We start from the raw sequence: 25,197 nt of genomic DNA, 5'->3' as shown, positions 1-25,197 counted from the left end.
CTATGACATTTTTAGGTGATTTTAGACGACATACTATACTATGACATTTTTAGGTGATTTTGGACGACATACTATACTATGACTTTTTTTTTACTTGCCTTTTTTTGTCCGTGGTCACAGATTATCCCTCCAAATCAACAGTCACACCATCAGAAGATATGGAGAGCAAATCCCACATGAATACTGGAAAAAAAAAATGGTCAATTTTAGAAAAAACTAAATTATCTGTGGGACAAATTGGGGATTTCCTTGATGAATACAATCCTGTATTTTGATTAGTGCAGGGAACCATAGAAGTTCATGTCTCCATCTATGAGACAATGAAATGAGGGAAGAAGCCTTTGCTGAGACTTTAAAACCCTAACCCTAACCCAGTTTGCTGTGCCAGGTCGAGGAATTCAAATTACTCCATCATGGAGAAAGAACTGAGCTTCATGACAGAGGTTCTACATTCCTCCTGCACATCACTTTTTAAATATCTTTAATCAGTGAGGTGCAGTCTGTTCTTAAGGTGTTTGAGAGGGAACAGATGGATCCACTGAAGCTGTTTGACTGTTTAATGAGGCTTATAAGTCTGTCTGCAGCCGAGTCATTAACCCAAGGCCACAAACTGATGCAGTGAAATAGCCAATAGATGCACACACACCTCTCTCCCAAGCCACATCCTCGGCTGTTCTGTTCATGTGAGTCCAGTTCAGAGATACAGCGACACCGTCTCCTTAGCAAATTAACTAAAAAACAAGTCTTCCTGATTATGAGGAGATGATTAATGCTTTATTGAGGGGAGGCAATAAAGGAGTGGAGGACATTATAACCTTACAAGCCTTCTAGGATGCTTCCTGGTCACAGTGACATAATCATTATAGGCTACTCAGTCAAGGAAAACTGGAGTTCACAACAAACATCACAGCAGTCAACATGCTGAGGTGGAAAAACACAGTAATGCAGCAGAGATGAATCCATATGAAGCCTCATATTTCCACATATCAAAAGAGCAAACACAGTAAAATGATCTGACAACTGCAACCTTCCAGTCTGGGGAAAAAAACCAACTTGTATTTTGAAGTTTTAAAGGTTTATCCATTAGTGGCCACTAGGTTTTATCATCCTTGACTAAAACTGAATATGTTATTTTGTTACCAAGACAGAGACTGTGTCCCGTGTAATTGATGATAATGATATCTCTATTTTTTTTTACATATTTAGATATTCAGCTGTGTTGTTCCTTGTAAGTAAGTATGTGAATCCACTGTGCAAATTTGTAGTTTCCGCGTCATGTTTGTGATTATCAGTCCTAAAACCAGAGATCATGTTTTACTCATCCAGCTGTCTGACAACAGAAACTGCAACAGGGAAACTATTCAAATGAACAGAACTATTCATATTTCCATATTACAAGAAGTAATGATTTTACAAAATAATGCAGAGTCGTTTGACACCTTCTGCTCACATACTGGGCATACGTATATACTCTGAATCTTTCATTTACACACTCTTGATGGGTGATGGCAGGTACGTCTGAACCACACATGGGCAACATAAGGCCCAGGGGCCAGATCCGGGCCGCAAGCTGGTTTTATCCGGCCCATGACGTCGTTGCGGATTTTTTGAAGTTGGCTCAGAAACAGAAAAGTTGCCTCAGTTTTTAACAAAGTGTGGTTTTTTGCACATAGTCTGATATTGTGAGACCAAACATGTCGGTTTCATATCTTCATAATAATAAACACAGGCAGACTTTTATTTTGAAATCGTCACAGTTTTGGTGAGGTTACATGTCACAGCTGACAAAAAAGAAAGTGTTTTTTACAGTATTTTTACTTTTAAAATGTGAATGATATGCGTGCTGCATATACAATATATTAACATTTAAAATATTTTATTTGGGGTTCTTTGTTTGCCTCATTTATTGTCACTGTGGAAATAAAATCTTGCCCATCCCTGATCTAAAACATCTCCCACTGGCATATGAAAATGTTGACAGTAGTTTTCTATCATTTTCATCTGACAGTATATAGTATGCTATTCTCCAAATGAAATCCCAATTTCCAGAAGCAATGTCGAACAACTTCTGTAGCTCAGCTGCAGAGCGTACCAGGACTTTATTGAATCAGGCTTCAACTAGAGCCACAATCTTGGTTCTATTTGTTGAATAGGTGTATTTGGTGAGAATATTTGTTCGTGTATGAACATGAAAAGCCTCCATTTGTTTGACTTGCACTGATGCATTACTGCACTTCACATGTAGCTGCTGCCATCTTGTGACACATGTACTCAACTGCATGCAGCACACTTCGATGTCTGGTGGAATTCTGTCCTCCATCTGATGAAATACAACAGTCTTATCGTAACAAATAATACACAAGCTGCAGTCTCACAATCAGGTGTCACTAATTCTCACACACTGGACCTTTAATTAAGGGGCCTCACCACACAATCAGAGCCTTGATTACGTTTTCCTGACGAAAAAAAAAACAAACGTGTCTGCACACTAGGAAAACCTCTTGATTACCGACCAAGTGATGTTTTTCGGGCCCAAATCCCCAGCTGGAAATGTCACCTGGTCAAAAATTAAGATTTTGTTTGGTTCTTTTGGCGCAATTAGGGTGTGGAAACTTACTTTTTAATCATTTTGTCAGTCCTGTTACACAGTCACACCACAAACTAAGTAGTTAACTAAGTATAGTTTCCCTATAGAATGACCTACTCTCTTTCAATCAATGTACTGTTTTGGGTACATTTTCATGCGAGGTACAGTATTTGAATATTTTGCCACCCCAAATCAACAGCCTGCTAAAACAGAGGAACAGAGAATGTATACTGGTTAATTATACATTTCCCTTTGTATTTTTCTTTACATCTGGCTGCTGAAACACCAGCTATTACTTTGGGTTCCAGCAATAGAAAGTGTGTGAAATACAGTTATTCCCACCCTGCTTTTATTTAACTGTAGCTTTGGTAAATGTTTCTGTCATATCTTATTTCTTGCATTTCATTGCTACGAGGTCATATGGTTCATGTATGCGTTACTCATTTCAATGATCCTGTGTTAGTAGTCAATTAATTGTCTTTATTTGGACCTGGTGGTTTCCTGTTCCTTTAAGATAGATAAAGGCGATCCAAGTCCAATTTTACAGGTTTCCTAATCTTTAATAGATCTGTGAAATCTGGCTGCAGGTATTTGACATTTACCACGTATTTAACATTCTTGTGAAAGAGGGAAAAAGCTGGAAATATCTTCTTCTTCTTTTTTCAAACAGCCAACCTCAGATTCCATCAGTTGCCAGGGGAAACGCAATTATCTGTGAAGACGTCCACTGACCCATCTCTGTCTGCTGCGTCCACCTGGGCAACATATTCATCCAGCATGGCAGGCGTCTTTGTGTGTGTGTCTGCAATCCAGCAAAATGTCTTTTTCTGTTTACTGGTCGGAAAACAAATCTCTCTGTCTGTGTCACTCACAACCTCAGAAAAGAATTAAAGTTCTGAGATGGACGTTGTGGGTGTGTGGGGGTTGTTTTTAGTTTGTTGTTGTTTTTGCAACCTGTTGTATTTCAATGTGTCTTCAGTTCACATGCCGGCCAGCATGTCCATGTGGACCCCATAAGGGTTATATTCAGACTGACAATATGGGTCCTAAGTGGGCTTGTCTGTGGTTTCCATGGTGGCCCCACCAGTGTTTGCGTAATTTGCCCACTGCAAGCCCATGCCCACTTAGTACCCAGGTAGGGCCACCATGGAAATGTGGACAAATCTGCCTGTGACCCATGTTGTCAGCCCAAATGTAACCACATTGGTGTCATTATGACCATTATTGATATTGGTTGTTCTAATTAGAAACCCCCACTGGGAAGGATGAGAGAGGATGGTGGAAGCACGCTGTCTGCAGAGAAAGATGGGACACAAGTTTCTATCAAGTGCTGTAAAGCAAGTACTGGGAGTTAGTTCAACGGGATGAGCAGTAGGTGGCGCAAAAGCCTGTGTCACCACAGAAGGTTGCACCTGGTTAAGTCAACTTGAAAATATTGAGCTCTTGTAGTAACATCATTAAAATAAAGTAGTGTATACAACTATGGACTTTTCACAGGAGGCAGATTTACTTCACACACTGATAGTGAAATTAGATTAAGGGGACTCTTATTATTATTTAATTTAATATTATTATTTTGTTGTTTCATTTTCAACGCACAGTAGAACAGTATTTCTGGTTTTCCTCCAAATACCACCAGAGGAAGCTTGCGTACCACTGTAGGTACACATTCTGCAATTTGTGAACCCTGGCATTAATAAATAGTGCCATTAACTGTTGATTTATGGTCACAATTTGTTCAAGTGTATTTCTTCATCAGTCTATCCAGTGTTTCTGTAGCACAGGAAACTCATGTTTTTTATTGATAAGCCAACTTTTCCATGTGATTTGACTGTTGTGTCTGCCCCACTGCCCTAGGTACACGGAGCAGAGAGAAATTTAATTTGATTTATTTTGGCTATCTGATTGTGATGTGTTACATTGGTTATTTAAGAATGAGATCTTTGCCAGGTTTATCGAAAACGCATGGTTGTCAAGGAAGAGGATGTTGTTTCCAATGTTGTTCGTGGTGTCTAGACTATTGAGTGCGTGACACAAATAAGCAAATAAATCAGTCATTAAATGTACTTGAATGTGATTTTTTTTATATATATTTTATTTATATTTAAATGACCTGTGTTTCCATTTATTTGCAAATCAAAATGCTCATAAAAACAGTCTGGTGGAAACACACCTATAGAGACATAGGTGGTGGGAAACCTTGAAAGTTTGTGAATTTGAATTTTTTTTTTTTTTTTTTTAATTACCATAAATAGACATGGGTGATTTTGTGCATATAAATGCAAAATTAGTTGACTCATCTTTTTTTTTTATTTAGACATGTAATTCTTCTCTTTCATCATCTGAGTCATTTTCACACAGGATGAACATGGCTGTGTCTGATTAGTGGTCGGCCTCCTTTAAAACACTATACTGATGGTGATTATAGGTTCCTTGGAAAGCAAAGACGCGGCACTTAGTTCTTCACAGTCCTCTCATCAGCCTTTGACCTCTTAAGTGAGGATAATCACACTTGATCCTATTATGCCAAGTGATGTGTCCACCTGTATGGATCGAAACACAAATGTCTTCACAGCTTAGGAGTGGAGGCACTTGTCATGAAAAATCACAGTGTTCGTAACCTTCACAGGCGTCAGGGAGGTGAGGACACAGCATGGGGCAGTACATCAGAGGCAGATGACTCATGAAAACAGATAATAATGCCAAAGCCACCTCATCTCATCAGATGTTCCGCCTCTGTGCTCCCCTGTCTCCACGCTATCATTATTCACAGTCGTCTATAAAGAATGGAGCAGTTCTCCCCCACAGCAAGGAGCCAGATACATGGACACATAACTTGACACACTGTTGATGAAGTGTTTTGTTTTTGTTTTTGTGTTTTTTACCCTGAAACACTGTTTGTGAATGACATCTGTGGAATATAATCTGGGTTATTTGGTGCCGGGATCATCTGCTACAACACTAGATGTTTGAAATGATGTTTGTACAAATACTTTGTTTCTGTACTAAAATTCACATGTCTGTACTTTACTTTGTTATTCATATTTCTAGCAATACTCGTTACTACCAAATAAAATCAGAAGAAGAGTTGGTATTATGGTCTGTATTTATATAAAGCTTTTCTAGTTTTAATGAACTACTTTATAATACACTTTCCACCCATTCACACGCTGCAACATGGGCTTAAGTGTCTTTGCTCAAGGACGCGTATAGACGAGCAGAGCAAGGAATTGAACCCACAAACTAAAACAAAGTAAAACTTTTACTTTTACTTCTAAAACTTAAGTATATTTTATATCAGAAAAGGACTTTTGATACTTAAGTGCAGTAAATGTCACAAACTTTAAGACTTTTACTTAAGTAATATTATAAAAAAAAAGTGACTTCAACTTCTACCAAAGTAATTTTCTGATCACATACTTGTACTTTTACTCAAGTATCACTTTAAGGTACTTGATATAAGACTGGAAGAACCTTATTTAACAAAGAAAACAATCCGCCTTTCATTGACATGATCATAAACAATAAGTCAGCAGTTGGCGATCGATCACAAGCTGACATCACTTCATTTTCAGTCCACAAAAATCTTAAATGGCTGATTAGGATTAGGATGAGGCATTAATCTACTGTATGTAGATGCTGCATGTGTACATGGGTAAAGGCCTGGGTTTTGAAAATTGTTGGAGTTGTATTCAGGGTGATAGGTTAAAATATATGCATGTAAAGCAATTACACACATGTGCATTCATTTACAGCGATGTGTGTGTGTGTTTGTACCTAGTATTCCTTATGTTGTGAGGACCTAAATCTGTTTACATAGTCACCTTATGGGGACTTGTCTTCCTTATGGGGACAAAAATCAAGATTTCAACATTTAAGGTGAAGACATGGAAACCTGTGTGTGTGTGTGTGTGTGTGTGTGTGTGTGTGCGTGTGTGTGTGTGTGTGTGTGTGTGTGTGTGTTCTTGTACAGGTATCTTTGTGAGGAGCAAAACACATTAGAATTAGAATTGGGTTTAGGTTAGGGTTAGTGTTGGGGTTAGGCTTTTAGTTGTGATGGTTAAGGTTAGGGTAATGCATTATGTCTATGAGTGTCCTCACTATGAATGCTTTGCAAACGTGTGTGTGTGTGTGTGAGAGAGAGAGAGCGTTTACTAATGTCTTTAATTGTAGAATTTGGTAACACGCTCTATTACAGTGCAGTAAAAACATGGTAATCGTTTTGTAATTATTGCATCTGCGACGTCAGCGACTGAAGACATGAATGACACAGTCATCCATCGCCACATCTAATCCATTAAGTAAGTGAAACAGCCTGTGCAAGTGTGCAGGCTGTAATTCTTTCAGCTTAAAATGATTAAACTTATGACGAGTGTGACAAGATGAGGCTTTACATCAGTGGTCAGCACAAAAATATTTCATATCGAGCTCAGAGCTTTTATTCTGAAAAACTATGAACTGATTCAAATAGATTGTGTTGCTAGAATTGACAGTTAACCGAAAGTAAATGTTTGGTTGGAAAAATAAAGATTATAAATAAAGAATAAAAGAACACTGCTGTTGTCATGGAGACAGCCAGGTTTGGGGAGTAAAAAAAAAAAGCAGTAATTCTTAAAATTGAAATGATGCACAGGACGAGGACGTGCTAATTAAAGGCAACGTCCACATTATGGTTAGTTTAAGGGTTTTTGTTTCGGACTGAAGACGTTTGAAGACACTTTCTCGGCCCAACTATTCAGTTGCTTACAAACGAACGGTCCCTCAGCCTCAGTTACTTGCTGCTGAGCATAAATATCTGTCGCCACAAGGAGGCGACACAGACTAGGGTGAAGACAGTGGAAGTGAACAGTTCTCCTTGAGTTAATAATCAGTGAGCTGCTTCTGTGGGGGATTTCCTGAGGGAGGAGAGAGCAGATGTTGGTATCATACACGGTGATTAACAAACGTCTTATAGGCCACCACCCAATGTAAGGTTTATGCCGCAGCGGCCCTAAATTAACAGCATGAAATCATTTAGTATGTTTCTGTCATGTCAATACACCAGGAAAATGATATTTTTAATGCTCAAATATAATTACTATTGTTATCCATGAATTTTAGAACGTCACCTTGTGGAATACTGATGGACATCCTTGCAAGGACTTTCTGTCATGAGTTATGATCTGAAAGATTTAAAAGTACAACTGTTTAGGTAAAACACGGTCCAATTTTATTACGTAACACTCTATGGTGACTTCACAGGCTCACTTCACACATTTCTGTTACTAGTTATGAAATGAACAGTTCACAGTATGTTGCGTGTGGACGTCTGCGCCTTCAGTTCACTTTGATTTTAAAAAAGTGATCACTTTCTATATGAAATATCACAAAAGTGTAACAAAAGGTTAAAATGACATCCACAGCCTATGATGGGATAATATATATATACTGTATATATTCTTAGATGATCCAAAAGATTGTGTTTGATATTCTGGCTCAAAAATCACAGCCCAAATAATATTAACAAATACGAAATCATAACACTTATAATAATTACAAAATGTAAATGTAGCATTGACCCCGTTCAAAAGTGCTTCAAACTATTATCTTTTTTTATAATATTTACATCATTGTTGTTGCCAAATTAAGAGCGGTTGACATTTTGGATTTTTGATTTAGAAATACATTTACAATCCAGTGTCGTCTTTGACTTTACATTCAGTGATTCCAATCATTCCAAGGTCCACAGTCTCTCACGTTATAAACACGACGGTACGGCTGCAGTCAGGCGGCAGTGGTTTCTTTGTTGCTATTATTAGACATTCATATTGGACTTCTCCAGAGGGAGACGAGGGAAGAGGAAGATGCGATCTAATCAAATGGAGGTGTAGTGCCTCCCAAAGCTGGTGAGTCTAATCTTCTCTGGCAGAATGATGTTTACAGAGTGTTCCGGCTCTTCCTGGTGAGCGCCTCCAGCTTCTCTCAGCAGGTGCTCCCTTTGCTGCCTGACCAGCTGGCTGTACTTGGCATTAGCCAGCCACGTCTCACAGCGGCCAAAAAACACAATGCCTGTGGTGCCCAGGATGACCATGCAGGTGAGCAGGGCCAGTATGCCAAAGCAGACGAGCTGACCCTGAGTGACGAGGACTCCGGAGGAGTGGACGGTCTCCTTGAGCGTGATCTTCAGCAGGTCTCTGTCGGGCGGTCGGAGCAGCCTGTGGAAGGCGTGAGCCGGCAGCGAGTAATGCTGCGGCGTCAGCGCAAACACGCGGTGGTCCGCGGGCCTGGCGCCGCCCGGCTTTGGCCTGCTCCTCGGCCTGTGGTGCAGGGAACACGTGGGGCCTGTAAACCACTTCTGGCAAACACACCGGAACGCTCCGTCGGGCTGACCGACGCACGTGCTGCCGTTGGCACAGGGCTGGCCGGCACAGGGCGAGAAGCTGGTGGTGTTGTTACAAGTGAATCCGGTGAAGCCGCGCGCACACGCGCACGCAAAGGCCAGACCGTGGTTTGTACAGTTGCCACCGTTGAGGCATGGGTTCGGCTGGCAGCTGTCGACGCTGAGCTCACAAAAGTCTCCAGAAAAGCCGGGGGGACACAAACAGGACGCGTAAGCTGCTGATCCGCTGGCATCTGTACACGTTCCGCCATTCTGACAATGAGAGCTGAAGGACAGAGCAGCACAATGTGAGTACACAGTGGGGGGAAAATAGGGGCTGACAATGTTGTCTGCAGCTGTAGAGCAAAAGACTTTAATCATTTTAACAGGCAGATGTTAAAATGGCCATTTACTCTTTAAAGGGCAGTTGTAGAAGATAAAAAAATGGATGATTTAATGGTTAAATAAAACAGTTTAGAACCCACAGTATTGTTTGTTTTTTTTTAAAGAACAACAGAAAAAGATTATATTATATTCTAATCTTGCAAACTTTTCAATATCAAACTAAGGAGCCACAGGTGACATGATTCTATGATTCATTTGAGTGTAACTGCAGGTTTTTAGATAGCCGGTGTCTCATAAATCATAAAGCACATAAATCCATACGCAGGAAAGTGGAACATTCATTTTTTTTCTGTTGTGGAACAAGTTCAATACAAAACACGTTATATTATTTCTCGAGTAAAAAAAGTCACTTTTTCCTGTGTTTTCATCCCACTATAATGTTTTTTTCTGACGTCTCGTACATTGTTTTCGTCTCAGCTCTTTGATTCAATAGTTACCAGGAATTATGTCTGTGACAGACAGTGGAATGAAACTTATTTCCCACACAAAACAAACACTTGATTATAACGTCCGCTGACTGCTTCAGAACAAAAGCGATCACAACAGATATGAAGACAAGACAATCATGAGAAGTGACCATTTTAAAAATACATAACACTGCATCGCTTTTGAATAAAAGCACTGAGAGGCTGAAAGCAGAGAAATGACTTGATTAAATAATTATCTACTCCTCGTCGTTTCAGCCCGAGAAAAAAAAAAATCTCATTGCTACTTTGGTATGGATTCGAGTTGCAACACAAATTGAAGATCTTTAGCGTTAATAAGACATAAAACGAGTCTTCACTTTGCCTCTGCAGTGTAATCTTTCACGAAGCAGCATGTGATCAATGTGACGATGAGTTCACTGATAAAAACGATCAATATTTTCTAATAGAAGCTGATTTGATTACTCAAGTGAACGTCAGTCTCCGTTAAGTCAGAAGAGTAATGGCTCTAACTGCGTTGGCGTCTGTGGCGCCTCGTACCACGAGCTGATTGATGCTCGTTCTTCTTCTTTTCTTTTTTTTTTAATGGAGATAAATTCCTCAGAGACACGAGTGGAGTTACAGAAATCTCACTGTCAGAATAATAATGAGACTGAAAGGATTCAGTGATCGAGGAGAGCTGCCAGTTTACTGACACTGCCGCAGTAAGATATTGACTTTTTTTTTTGTTGTCATTCAAGTCAATAACAAGGCTGCCTGACAGCTCCAGAGCGCGGAGAGAATTGTGTTCACAAACTCTTTCATATTCATGTGATGGGCAGCTGGAGGATTCCACATCGATCCGTCCTGTCTGTAATCCAGCACTGAAGGTGATTTCTAAAGCTCTAAATCTATTTTTTTTGTTTTTTGTGAAGATTAAATCAGACTTGAATCATAAAGCAAAAACTGAATTTTAAAACACCTCATTTGAAGATGTTGGAAAGCAGCAAGGGATCATGGGAATTGTTGTTTTGTTGTCTACTTTGGTTCCCTGTGCATTTTTGCTTCATGGTAAGAGCATCACCTTCCTCTGTCACTGAGGTTTGCCTCAGACGTTATCGCAGAGGCGGCAAAGTAGACCAAAATGAAACCGACCTTAACCTTGAAGAGAAATATGGAATGAATTGCATGGATTTGACGACAGGAGAGAGGAGCAGGTGAGGTCAAATCAAATCCCGCCGAGTGGGTGAAGAAGACGTCTGCTTTAAATCCTCACCAGGGTAAAAATCAGCATTTTTAAACTGTTTCATATGCAGCAGGTATCACAGAGAGACACAGAGAGACACAGAGAGACACTGACAGACACAGAGAGACACTGACAGACACAGACAGACACAGAGGGACACAGAGAGACACAGACAGACACACACAGAGAGACACAGACAGACACAGAGAGACACAGACAGACACACACAGAGAGACACAGACAGACACAGAGAGACACTGACTTCAATCCGTCTGAAAAAAAATATACATCCTGGTTCTACAACTCAGACAAAGGTCAAACTACGATGATACATCCTGTTACAAACACACTCTCACACACACACACACACACACTAAAAGCGACCTCATGTGCACATGATAATAAAGACACTGTTTGGTCCACAATAAAATGCTGATGTTGTCAAATGTCTTGTTTTGTCCACAAATAAAAATGGAACAAACAAACCAGAAAATATCCAAGAAGCTGAAAAACCAGAGAAACTTTTCGATGATCTAATCGATCATCAAAACACTTCTTATAATTGCGATTATTGTTATCAAAGCATTTCAAGGAGTCCATTGTGACGCCAGACCATAAACTACAGACCAAAACGACCCAATTTGCATATTTACAGACATGTTTACTAATATACATTGTCCTCATGGTCCTTGTCAAATAAATCAATACATTTCTAGCGTGACGCTCTCAGAGGGGAAGCGACCCATAAAGGAAGTCTTTTCCATGGCCTGACTGAATCTCTCCAAATGAGGACAGAACTACTGGTGCATTCAGCTACTCGTTGTCATTTCATTAAGTCAAATGTTTCATCGACTCAGCCGCAGTGACTTAAGTAGCGGGGAAATGCCTCGAGCAAATGTGGTTCCCTTGGTTTAACTGCAGCCTCCTGATGAAAAGATTTTTTCATTACGTGGTTCAACCTTTCATGATGTCCCCAGTTAACGGTCACCTCTGTTCATCTCTGAGGCTTAGAAGTAAACAAACGCCCTTCACGTTCAAACCAATATCGAAAGAGTTCACGCAGTGCTGATTAAAGCCATCTGCTCCACACGGCGCTCCGTGTCTCTCAGTATCGCGGTGATTAGCTCTCTTGTTGCTACCAAACGACATTTGCTTGATTTGTTGTTGTGTCACAACAGACAGACGCAATAGCAACACTGTGACGCGGCTGCAAACGACGCGGCTGTAGTAGGACCGTAAACGCAAAGAGGAAAAGTTGGCAAGTCAATCCTCAGGAGACGCAAACGCTCCCTCAGTCAGGCCTGATAGTATTGCTTGACAGAGCCTGGTTTCAAATAAAGGACACAGCGTATAAATAATGGTGCTTTGTTTCTGTTAACACGGGTGAAACTTGGTGGAATGATCGCGTCGATAAAAAATCAACGTTTAACGCTGCAGCTTTAAGGCCACGCCCACATGGAAACGGAATAAAACGGAAAACAAACTTTTTTGAAAAATGTTCCCATAAACACGGCAACGTTTCTGGAAATGTCTCCATCCACACCAAGCCCCCCAAAACGACTCAAAACAACTTAAAATGACTCAAAATGCTCAAAATGCCAGGACTGTAAGTGGCGCTGTAACGCTGCTACACCAAAAACAGAGAGAGAGACGTTGTACACACACACACACACACACACACACACACACACACACACTGAGTGTATATATATATATATATATATATATAAATATGAACCCAGCCTGGGGAAATGAAGGGAAATAAAAGAAAGACAATAAATGTTATCATAAAGCAAACAGACAAAACAACAGTGTTGCCTGTTTATTGACTTTTTTTCTGACATAACACTAGTCAGTAGACAGGACGTGTTCTAGTGATATCAGATCGTCCTCCTCTCTTCGGCTGCAATATCTTTTTTATCCTATGTTTTAATGTCCTATGATTTAAATGATTAATTATCATTATTATTATCATTATTATTATTATTATTATTGTTATTATTATTATTATTATTATTATTAACATCATAATATCTTGGATGTGCGTGGACAGTACACTGCCAAACAATCTCCAAACACAAAAGTATGACAACAACAACAACAACAAAAGGTAGATTCAGTGAATGCCAGCACAAGAGAGAGGCCGGACTATGACATCATCATTTTTACCAAAGTTTAGTAAGTATATTCTTTGTCTACACTAAAACACAAGGAATGGCTTTTTTAAATGTGTCCCACACTGGGTTCCATAAGGACCCTGGCTCTTAGAGCATAAACAATGTTGTGTCATCGATTCCTTTCCGCTGTGACGTTTTACAATGATGGATTCAGTTCAGTTAAATCAGTGATTGATGACCACCTGAAGGCAAATTCAAGACAAATATCTGAACGTGCCATTAAGCCTTCTGCCTGGGGAGCAGTGGATTACGGGACGCCGACATAACTCAAATGTGACAGCCTCACTGAGGGATTCTGATGCATTCACGTTAGAGATGTTGCTGCAGAATGATAAAGCCCCTGAAACTGAGATGCACCTTCATACAGTGCGTCTTCTTTCTACATCAGAGAGTTCATGGACATGCTGTGAAAGCACGTTTAATACCTGACAGGAAACATTGGCAATGTAAACTTAGCGCTGTTGGCAGTGGACGTGGCTCTGTGTTTTACACAAGACAAGTCTGGCCATTTTGTTGTATGCAGTAAATTTACGACCACTTTAAACAACATAATCCTGAGGCTTAATAGCTGTTCTATACAGTACGACTTCTTCGGCGTTCTTCTTCTCTCTCACCCGCTCAGCGCTAAAGCCGAATACTTGCTCAGCACTAAAGAGCAAACACGGGTAATATTTAACTGGTGAACACGGTGGAGCGCTGAGCTGCTGAATGAGCCTGATATTTCCCTCAGGAGGTGATGGGAATAAATATGCAATTTTAATTCGTGTTTAAAAATAAAATGCTAAGTCTGTATCTTTGAAACCGGGGAAGCTCATTTCAGGCCCACTTATTTATACATAAATCATTCACACGAACAACCAGAACAAGGAGATATGATAATTATGTAAAACTGAAATACTAGAATAGTGTGTTCTTATTTGCACTGTATATGTACAAATGAAAATGGTCTTTGTCACTGAGCAACGAGCGGCATTGTTTGTCCACAGACTTCATCACAAAGTTCACGCAGGACTGCCCACTGCTCCATCCACTACTCTCATGGAAGCTGAGCTTCCCCGGAAGTTACGTTCGTGCCACATTTTCCAGTCAGCGTCGAGCTCACGGCAGGAAAACAACCTATTCTGTGTTGCCACATAGAGAACAGTTGATGCTTGAGGTTGCTACGGGAACACGGAAATTGTGTCATAACGCGTTCTAATCGCGTTCTACCGCAAATGTAAATACAACGCGGAACATAACAACATTTTAGAAGAAATGTGTGTATTTGCATTCGTTTCAATGTATACTAAACAAGGGTCCATGTCATTCTAATGTTCCAGACACACGTTCTCAATCTCTTATTCCATTCCATAAGTTTCTGAGCAGAAGCAGAGCTGTGCATGCACTGGTTAAGTGTTGTACTTAATTGTGTAGCAATGAAATTGTGTAGCAATGAAAAGGAGAACATCCAATACTTTCTCATTAAACTGCCTGCCATTAGCAGCTACATACACACTGGCCTGGGCGTCGGGTGGTTTCGATTGGCTGCCTTGGCAATTCAGAGAGAGCCGACAGAAATGATTGATTATTGTTCCTAATGATGAAGACATGAAGATAAGACTTTGAAGCCTTGGACTTTTCTGTTAATTCAATAGAAACTCAGATTAAAGCTGCTGTTACCCGTTTGTGTGGCAGGCTCCTTTCTTCAGGTGGCAGTTTTCTCCAGCGTAGCCATGGGGACAGATGCACAGGTATCCCCCCTCTCCTGTCTCTATGCAGGTGGCATTAACAGCACAAGGCCTGGAAGAGCACTGGCGGATTTCTGTTGTTGAGAAAAAAAAACAAAGCAGTGCTGTTTTTAGATCTCCTTTCTCTCACACATCGTAGATCTGTTTGTCTCTGTGTCTCTTTTTTTCCCCCCACTCTCTCATTCACACCCCAAACAAGACAAAGTGAGAACACAACCACACATTTTACACAGTGAACAGTTCCACAGTATGCTGCTGCAACACAATACAAGCTGTACTTAATATAAGTAAGTAAAAAATAAAATACTGTTTTCTCTTTCTTTTCATTTCCAGGCAGGAATATATTTTCACATTATTACAGTCAACATCAGAATTATTACTTAAGGGTTTCATTTGAATTGGGGCATGCACTGAAATGGACACGTGACGATAGGGAAGCTTGAACATTTTCATTTTTAAAACCCCTGAGGATTATTATCTGAACCTTTCCTAACATCACAATGCAAAAGAAAGGTACTTTATTAAAAAAAAAAGGATTTCTGCAGTTACTTGGAAGCTGCTGTTATCGCTCTTGTCCCAGATTTCCCCATCATATCTTTTTTTTTTTCTTTAGTTGAATCATTTCTACTCAAAAGAAGCACAACCTTTATTATCCAGACGTTTAGTTGCAGTCGGAGTCCCTGAGGCTTTTGTGACACACTCTCACCTCTGGCACGCAATTGTCCAGAGGTAGGTGGAGATAGGAGTGTAATGAGCCTCACCTTGGTCACACAGGCTTCCCACCCAGCCCTCCTCGCAGACACACTGCCATGCCTTCTCACATGTGCCGTGCAGACAGCCAGGGAAGGGTAGACACTGGTCACAGTTATCTCCTTGCCATCCTGGTTTGCACCTGAGGGAGAGGAAAAGGGAACGATCCAGGGCTATTAATAAACGTGCTGACATGTGCCTGTCCCCATAACATCTGCTTGCTTTATCCTAACAGTAAAAGTGTCTTTAAAGATACCATTTGATTGAACAGTATTTGAATAATCAGTTTAAATGTCCATAGTGGCTCACGAGAACATACAATAGCCAAACTTTCAAAGTGGGAAGCAATAATTTCCAGTGTTCAAACAAAGCTCTGCTCTGGCACTTTGAGCAAACACGCGGCAACAGAGGGAAAAACAACAGAAGGATCCAACATGCATTTATCTTCTTTACAGTCATTTATGGAAATAAGGTTGCTAGCAACCCACAGGATAATGTCTGTGATACATGTCTGTGATGCATGTCAGTGATAATGTCTGTGATATATGTCTGTGATACATGTCAGTGATACATGTCTGTGATGCATGTCAGTGATAATGTCTGTGATACATGTCTGTGATGCATGTCAGTGATAATGTCTGTGATAATGTCTGTGATATATGTCTGTGATACATGTCTGTGATGCATGTCAGTGATAATGTCTGTGATATATGTCTGTGATACATGTCAGTGATAATGTCAGTGATACATGTCAGTGATACATGTCAGTGATAATGTCTGTGATATATGTCTGTGATACATGTCAGTGATACATGTCAGTGATATATGTCTGTGATAATGTATGTGATACATGTCTGTGATAATGTCTGTGATACATGTCAGTGATACATGTCAGTGATATGTCAGTGTCAGTGATACATGTCTGTGATAATGTCTGTGATACATGTCAGTGATACATGTCTGTGATACATGTCAGTGATACATGTCAGTGATAATGTATGTGATGTCTGTGATACATGTCAGTGATACATGTCAGTGATATGTCAGTGTCAGTGATATACGTCTGTGATGCATGTCTGTGATATATGTCTGTGATATATGTCTGTGATACATGTCTGTGATATATGTCTGTGATGTCAGTTATACATGTCAGTGATATATGTCTGTGATGTCAGTTATACATGTCAGTGATATATGTCTGTGATATATGTCTGTGATGTCAGTGATATATGTCTGTGATATATGTCTGTGATGTCAGTGATACATGTCTGTGATATATGTCTGTGATACATGTCTGTGATGTCAGTGATACATGTCAGTGATACATGTCTGTGATGTCAGTGATACATGTCTGTCATACATGTCTGTGATGTCAGTAATACATGTCTGTGATGTCAGTGATACATGTCTGTCATACATGGCTGTGTCAGTGATACATGTCAGTGATCATTTCTGCAAAAGACATCATGGTCGCAAGTTCAACTCCACCCCTGGCTGATTGTACTCAATTCCCTTGTAAGTCGCTTTGGATGAAAGTGTCTGCTAAATGACATGTAATGTAATGTCTGTGATACATGTCTGTGTCAGTGATACATGTCAGTGCAGTGATACATGTATGAAGGTGAGGTGGTTTAGGTACCTGCACTTCCCCGGCTTCTCACAAAATCCATTTTCTGTGCTGCAGCGTGAACTGCATTCCCAACCTTTAGTAAAGAAAGAAAAGAAGAAAGAAAGACAGAAAGATCAGCGTGTTTATGTTAAATAAAACAACTAATTTTTTTTAATTCTGCTATACTTTCTGTCCGGGCAGAGAGTAAATCAGTGAAACATTGATTAATCTGACTAAATGAAATGTCTGAGAAAAATCTCAGATTACCTTTGGCGATGCCTGTCACGAGCAGAATTAAGGCCAGCGCTGTGAGATGCATTGTGTTCCAGTCAGATCCTCTTTTGTCCTGCAAAACATGAAGCGAGTCAAGTCGCTCTGTGCTTCAGAACAAGTGATTTTGCTTGCTTTTTTTTTTTTATCTAAAAGCGATCAGAGAACTCAAAAGTTAATTTGCTAAAAAAAAAAAAAAAAGAAAAAAAAACGCTATATCGTTAGTAAAAAGCACACAACGCAACATGAAATGTTACTGTAATAATTCAACCTGAGGGAATAGAACAAAACTGGTGCGCCTGCTTGTGCCTCATGCGTCTGCTTCCAAAAATAACCATTACGCACAAGCATGCGGTAACAGAGGGGAAAGAGAAAAACGCATTTCTTCTCCAAAGCAACACATTATCTTTATCTTTATCTTTATCTCATCCAGTTAAATAATCTGATGAACGAGCTCACCTATGCCGCACCGGCGCTCGGTTCCCAAGTGGCTTTGGTCATATTACATGAAATTGGACTCTTTTTTTTTTACATCAAATTAAATCCAAGCGTGGTTCTGTTAGAAGTGAGAGCGCAGGTAAGATCACGGGACTGCTGCAGGAGGTTTGGACGGAGATTTTGGACCGTCCTCCTGCTGGAGCTGGATCCGGAGGTTTGGACGGGACTGCTGCTGCTGCTGCTCGAGGTGGACCCGGAGGTTTGGACGGTCCTGCTGCATCGACACGCGCGTCCCACTGAACACGCTCCTCCCACTGAGTGCTGGACTTGTACAGTAATGTTGCACCGTGAGCCTGCGATGTCCCAGCGCGTGAGTCAGTGCGGGGACAGACTCTGCATTAACAACATTGCATAACTACATGTTGAATGTACACACGATGAGAATCAGAAATGATATAAATATCAGAAAATATCACTAATAATGTCAACACTGACATAGTTTAAGGTAGCAGCATTAATAATAAAAATAATAATAATAATGATATAATATATGCTGTATATTACAGTACAATATAGTTTCATTCAATAACAATAAGAATAAATGCTCAGTAGAATGTGTAAGCAGAGTTTTATATTTCAATGGTTTCTTCAGCTTTTACTCAAGGAAAAAAAATCTAAATCAAAATATCTAACATTGATAGAGATAATTATCAGTCATAATAAAAACCAACCATAGAGTCCCTAAAGTTTCTCAGGGATAAAATCAAAAAAGAGTTTTTATTATATTATATATTATTGTTATTATGTTGATTTACAGGATGATCAGATGTGGAAGTTGCTATGGTTGGCTTTGTTTATTTTGCACATGGTTTCTTCTGTCTTCATGGTGCTGAGGTGTTTGTTGCATTGAAGTGAGGAAACAAACAAATTAGAGCTGCAACTAACGATTATTTTCTCGATTCATCGTTTGGTCCATAAAATATCAGAAAACCTTAAAAAAAAAAATGTTGAACGGTGTTCGTCAAACCGGGAAATGATGATGTTCTCAAAGGTCTTGTTTTGTCCCCAAACCAAAATTATTCACTTTTCATGATTTCTTTGTTATCCAGAGCAAAGAAATATAGAAAATATTCACATTTAAGAAGCTTAAACAATCGGAAATCTTGTTTTAATCATGAAAAAAGTTTCAAACCGATTAATCGATTATCAAAATAGTAATTTTTTAATTGTTTCAGCTTTAAAACAAATGATCCCTTTAAGTAATAATAAAAACATTCGGGGTAACACGGTCATGGTAGGTAGATAAAGTGGTAGAAGAAGAATGAATGGATGAATGAATGAATGAATGAATGAATGAATACACATGTTAATAACACACGGAACATTTGACTCAAGCGGCGCAATGAAAATTGTAGTAAAAACTATTGTATTATATGAATTGTTGTAGTTACTGGTTCTAGGGTTAAGCATGATGGATGGATGATGGATGATGGATGGAAGAGAAGACTGAATACATGAGCTGGAAATACACGTAGTACTTTAAGTACAAGTGTGTCGCATCCATCATACACGTGCTGTACATGTGATCAAAGACGACAAAGCTGTTCCTCACAAAGAAATCCAATCAACTTTAAAACAGATGATGGCTCTTTGTATTTGTAGTCCACTCACTGCCCGCCCACAATCCTCTTTTATCCCTCCCTAAGGCAGGCAATGGCATTTTCCTCCCCGCAAAGAATATGGCTTACTATTATACATCTAATGATGAGTTTTTATGAGCTCCGTCATTATTAGCTCAGGAAAATGGTGCCCAAGCAGCCATCAGGGGAAATGTGAGACACTCTCACTAATCGTCTTCACCTGTACATTTTGTGTCCTTCTCAGACCGTGTTGTTTGAAAAAGGGGCCAAATGTGTTTCCTTGTGGGGGTTTATATGATAAATGACAGCACACCTCGATAAGATGTGGATCAAAGCAGGTGTGCGGGCCTGCAGCCAGGACACGGGGAGCACATGTTGTATATACAGTATGTAAAAGAAGATGGAAAAGTACAAAGGAGCTCCTCATTGCTCTCACAGAGAATCAGACCCGAGACAAGGACACGTCTCCACTCTGACAGCCCCTCGTTCAATCTGGGTTTTGAGTTTATTTTCAAACCACCTGAGGTGAAGCTCATAGTGAGGGAATAATAATAGCAGTGACACCTCTCTCTCTCTCTCTCTCTGTCTGTCTCTCTTCAGCCACAGCAGTCGTTCCTTTTTAATGAAATGTCTTTTCTGTGTGAGTTTAATATTAAGTGGAACATTCATCCATCCATTACATTCCCCCCCCCCTCTCCTAGCGTCTGATTTTACACACGGTCTCATCTCATCTTAGCCGTCGTCCTTCAACTGGGAGGTTGTGGGTTCGATTCCCGGCTCTACTACTACTACTCGACATGCCGACGTGTCCTTGAGCAAGACTCTCAACTCCAAGTTCCTCCTGGGCAGCTGTGCCTGCAACAGTGTGAATGTGTGTGTGTGTGTGTGTGATATAAAAATGCGCTGCACACAGAATGTGCTGCATGAATGTGTGAGTGAACGGGTGAATGAGAAAACTGTAAAGCATTACATTTAGATTCCGCCTCCGGTCCGTGTCGCGTCTTGGTTATTGGACGTCTCATTTGTTGGAGGTTTAAAGGATTAATCAGAAAGTTTTAAGTTTTACAAAATCGTTATTCATTGTTTATTTTGTGACTCTGCTTTCGGCAAAGTTTATTTCTAGACGCGTTATCCTTTGTTTATGTGTGTTATTGCTTGCTTTTTTAAAGTAAAGTTGAGAAGACACTGAGCACAAAGGATTGCATTACTGTAATAAAGTTGCACTGTTACTGAGTGCATTAAAGATCCGGAATCTTGACCAGTGAGTAGGAGTTAGTGACATCTAGTGGTGAGACTGCAACAGTGCAACAAACAGAGGACTCATCTGCTCATCTCTCCCTTTCCAACTCCGTCTTTCTTTTCGTTTATCTGCTGATGGCTCCACTGTTGCTCTTTTACGTCATACTGGAGCTTTAAAGCAATTATACACACATACACTTATATTATAATATAGTTGATTGATTAGCACTGAAAATAAGTTACAGCTCCAGTCTCGGTGTCGGTTATTACAGTCCAACCTCATTGCAGTGAATTATGCATCTGGAGCGAGTGTCAACAGCGAAAATGTTCGCTTTAATCTCGGTGAAGGTTAGCGCAGCACTGCTGTGCACACAGGGGAGAACATATTACATGTCAGAGAAGGCACAGTTAGGATTTGCAAAGTGCCCATGTAGATTATTTCATTTCGACACCACTCGAGGCTGGGAGCCGCCGCGACAGAATTTGCACCGAAGTCTACCAGCACACTGATTAAAGATTTCCACACGCGCTTGATGTGATGCTCACCGGCCAAGCTGCTCGCTTTGATACAGATCATTTCATTTCTGTTTCCCGGGCGGCGAAAAAGGCAGCGCGCCGGAAATGAATCCCGCGCATTGACTCCCAAACACAATTACCTACATAATGACACGAGGTGCAGCTGAGGATCGCGGGCAGGTAGAGTGCGACGTGTAAATCTGCAACATTCCACAACAACCGTCTGTTGTTACATTTCAGATATAGTGTTAAATGTGTGACGGATTTAATGGCTTTTGAATGCTGTTCACAACATCTGCTTATTCTTTGCTTCGCAGCTGTTTTACATACTGTGCACACACAGTGTACCAGTGTCATACTCTGCAAACCATATTACTGCATTCTTGACCGATCCTACCTTAAACGCTTACCTTTTGTCCAGTAATTGCACTTTAATAACTAGACTACACTACACTACCTTCAAAATTGAACGGAGCATTTTTGTCGATGGACCCTCGATCGATTAATCAAGAAATAATTGTTAAATAAATCAGCGATGAAAGTGGTAATTAACACGGATGTTGCCTCCTTATCTGGTCTCAGAGGACTCCGAGCAAACAGGAAAACGAGCTGATTGCAGGATGCTTCCGCTTGTCTTTCCTCTGTGGGTGACAGACAGACAGAGAGCTTGGGTTAATTCTATTTTCTGGCTTCCAAACATGCACCGTAATTAGTCACAAAGGAGAAGTCTGCGTCGGACTTAGGGGATGAGCTCGCTGTTTAATTGCATCGCTGGATGAAAGGAAACACAAAGTATTTCTTTCCCATTACATCTCCTTCAACAGCCAGGACGCTTGCGGTTGCCTAAGAGGATGCACGAGTTTAATCCAATGAGAACCATAGGTAGTGCAACAAATACTCCATTTCTCAAGGGTACAAAACGCCCTCGTCTCCACAAGAAAGATGCTTTTAGCTCCACACAGCAATGATAAACTACACAGCTGCATCTGGGCAGCGCATGAGTCTCTTTATTCTCAACATGATGAGGAGAACTCCTGCATAAATCTGGGATAGTGGCCGGAAACTGAGAGCACATTTCTCTCTTCCAAAGACACCAATTATATAGCAGTGGCAACCGGTAGAGACGATGTGTCTATTGCTGAATGGCAGCATACCGTGTGTTTTCCTGGCACTACGTTAAGGACAAACCGCTCTGCCTCAGTCTCAGAGTGTTGGCAGAACTTCAAGCACCTTCAGCTCCTGCTGTCGTGCTTGTGCACAATCCTCTCCAGAATATCTTGAATTAGCAAACAGAGGTGAGAGGAAAATATGGAAGGTGAGAGATTTTTTTTGCCGCATTTCCAGTTTGTGCACGATAACGGATGGTGTCGCTGATATTTGCGACTCATTAACGGGCAACGAGCCATTTCATTTTTACATGCAGGATGATCCGTATCAGCCTTGGTTTTCTGTTGCCCTCTGGTTTGTCTGCAGGTCAGATCTACTGTCTTGATAATGTTAAGAAATCCCTGATTTGTGCCTGGATTCAGCTCATTTATCTCTTTCACTATTCACGCAGGGCATAAGTGTTACAAAGACTCCGTGTTGTATCCCGTACAGAAGAATATCATTTGTCTTTTCTTACGTAAGTCATTTTTTTTTGCCTCCCACAGAATCAACCGCTCCTCTGACTCTGAAAACTAGCTTTCTGGTGCAGCACTATACCACTAAAATAAAAAAAAGGATCAATAATTACCACTTACAAATGTGCGTTGAACAGAACTTGCACCGAAACAAATAAAAGGTGGGGATGTCAGTCATTTTCATTAGAAAAGGAGTAAAATATAACAAAACTCATCACGTGCGCTCTGTTTTTGAGTGACTTTGTTCAGAGTGTGGGCTCAACGCGCTCCACCATATTATTTTATTAATATATTATTATTAAAAGTATGGACCCAAGGACAAAAGAAACTGAAGTAAGCCACACTTTTTGAGCGCTTTCAATTAGGAGCGTCAAATTATCGCGGCATATTTAGCGCGCTATGTTTTTCAATGGCGTTAATCTCATTTTTTATCTCTAACTTTACTGTTTCTGTATGCGAGTTTCTGTATTCACATTCACGTTTCAAAGGTAAAGTGATAAGTCTTCTGCGTGAGAAGGAGTTAGCGTAGCACCGAAGCAGTTCAGCCTACCACGTCAATGCAAAGCACCGAGTAGCGAGTGCAGCGACGGCTAACGCTAGCAGCGAAGACGTTAGCAATTTAGCAAAGCAACTTTGCCATAGCAAAGCTCTTCACCAAACTAAACTGGAGGAGAACACCCCGCGTATGAGCAAGTCTGCCACCGACAGGCTACTTTATATGGACCTGATGTTTTACTTTTAATTTATATTTTCTAATTATTTGGAGTTTGACAAAAGAACACAGTGGAATGCAAATGCCTGCATCTGCTCAAGTTTGTCAACAATTAATGACTTTATAAAGCCAAGTATCAATCTATTGATCTGCCACAATAATGTAATAATACATTTAAATGAAAATATCTCAAGTTGAGGGCTTTTCTAAGTCATTTTTAGGTGCGATTAAAAGAGAGAGATATAAATTCAAATACAAGCTATGGCTTTTAAGCGGCCTTAAACATGACAAGGAAGTAAATAAAAGTTTCCCAGTGTTTGGGAGTCACTTAATCTATTCTGTTGAGAGAAGACACATGACAACACTGAAGAGGTCACCTGAAGAGAATGGTGTTTTAATGATCTAATTCATTGCTTTCTTTAACGTGAATGTAACAGGACCACTGGTGGAGTCGACCAATCACATCATATGTACATGTCTTGTAAACACCGCACCGGCTAAATGATAATGTGGAATTTGCCATCTGCTCCGACGAGATCAGAGCCAGAAAGTAGAGATGTTGCCTTAATTTCATTAAAGGAGATAGTGCGGTCGTTATCTCCATAGCAACTGTAACCTCTCATTGTCGGGGAAAGGTTGTGGAGGAAGCAGATGGACAAGGCTGATAGTTTGCAGGAGGGAGGGAGAGGCAGAGATTGAGGGGAAACAAACGAGGATAACATGTACGGAGAAGGACTTCACCTGATGCCAGTTGTTCCTTGTTACCATGGGATACGGGAAGGTGATGCTATCTCTGTGTGTTTCACCTTTGCTTACGTGCTTGCATCGTCCACATACAACAAACCGATCACTTCTCCACCCAAACAGTGATATATCCTGAAGTGACCCAGACACAGATGGTTATCAGAGGTGAGAATTTAGACTAAATCCTGCTGCTGCTGCTGCTGCTGCTGCTGCTGCTGCTGCGCTGTGTGTGGGTTTTAGTCACGGTGAAAATTGATGGAGTGTTAACAGTGATTTAATGCTTCACTTGTTGCGGGTTAAGAAACTGATTCCCCCGTGCTCGGAGAGTTCGTTTTACCAATTCCCTCACGTGTGGTTTTAGATTCATCTGCCTGAAATCCTCATTGGCTTATAGGGAAGTCTCTCGTACGTGACTTGTTTACTGACAAACTGATTCCCCATCCTGCAAAGGTGAAAGGCTGGAGTATATCGGGGCTGAGTATCAAACTACTACACAAACACATTTGCGGTCTCAAACTGGGTACCAAACGTCCTCGGCGTCACCTGACATTGATTGTGGTTAATCTCGACAGCGTCAGTGAGCCAATAAGCATACAGATGTAACAGTGCTTGTGTTGTGTGGTGCTGGAGGTTCAGTTCCTCAAAGGTGAAGAAGAAGAAGAAGAAGGAGTATAACAGAAGTATAATGGCTCTTTTCCACTATGGTCCCTCCTCGGCTCGGCACGGCACGTCACAACACGGCACGGTTTAGGT

The 25,197-nt window shown here is 40.5% G+C and overlaps 1 protein-coding gene across 1 annotated transcript; it reads right to left on the bottom strand.

Moving 5' to 3' along the window:
• Positions 1-7,773: 7,773 nt before the first annotated feature.
• On the bottom strand, positions 7,774-18,441 carry LOC131445365 (protein delta homolog 1). The gene is made up of 6 exons (XM_058616409.1): positions 17,993-18,441; positions 17,531-17,609; positions 17,294-17,357; positions 15,666-15,796; positions 14,837-14,978; positions 7,774-9,231 (listed from the first exon to the last, which is right to left on the bottom strand). Exons 2-6 carry the CDS (start codon positions 17,580-17,582, stop codon positions 8,442-8,444), a joined length of 1,179 nt encoding a protein of 392 aa, XP_058472392.1. The 5' UTR covers positions 17,583-17,609; positions 17,993-18,441; the 3' UTR covers positions 7,774-8,441.
• Positions 18,442-25,197: the final 6,756 nt, after the last annotated feature.

Source organism: Solea solea, chromosome 18 (assembly GCF_958295425.1).
Source record: "Solea solea chromosome 18, fSolSol10.1, whole genome shotgun sequence".
Lineage (NCBI taxonomy): Eukaryota > Metazoa > Chordata > Actinopteri > Pleuronectiformes > Soleidae > Solea > Solea solea.
Note: the sequence above shows the minus strand (reverse complement) of the source record. Positions and strands in the feature narration are given on the sequence as shown.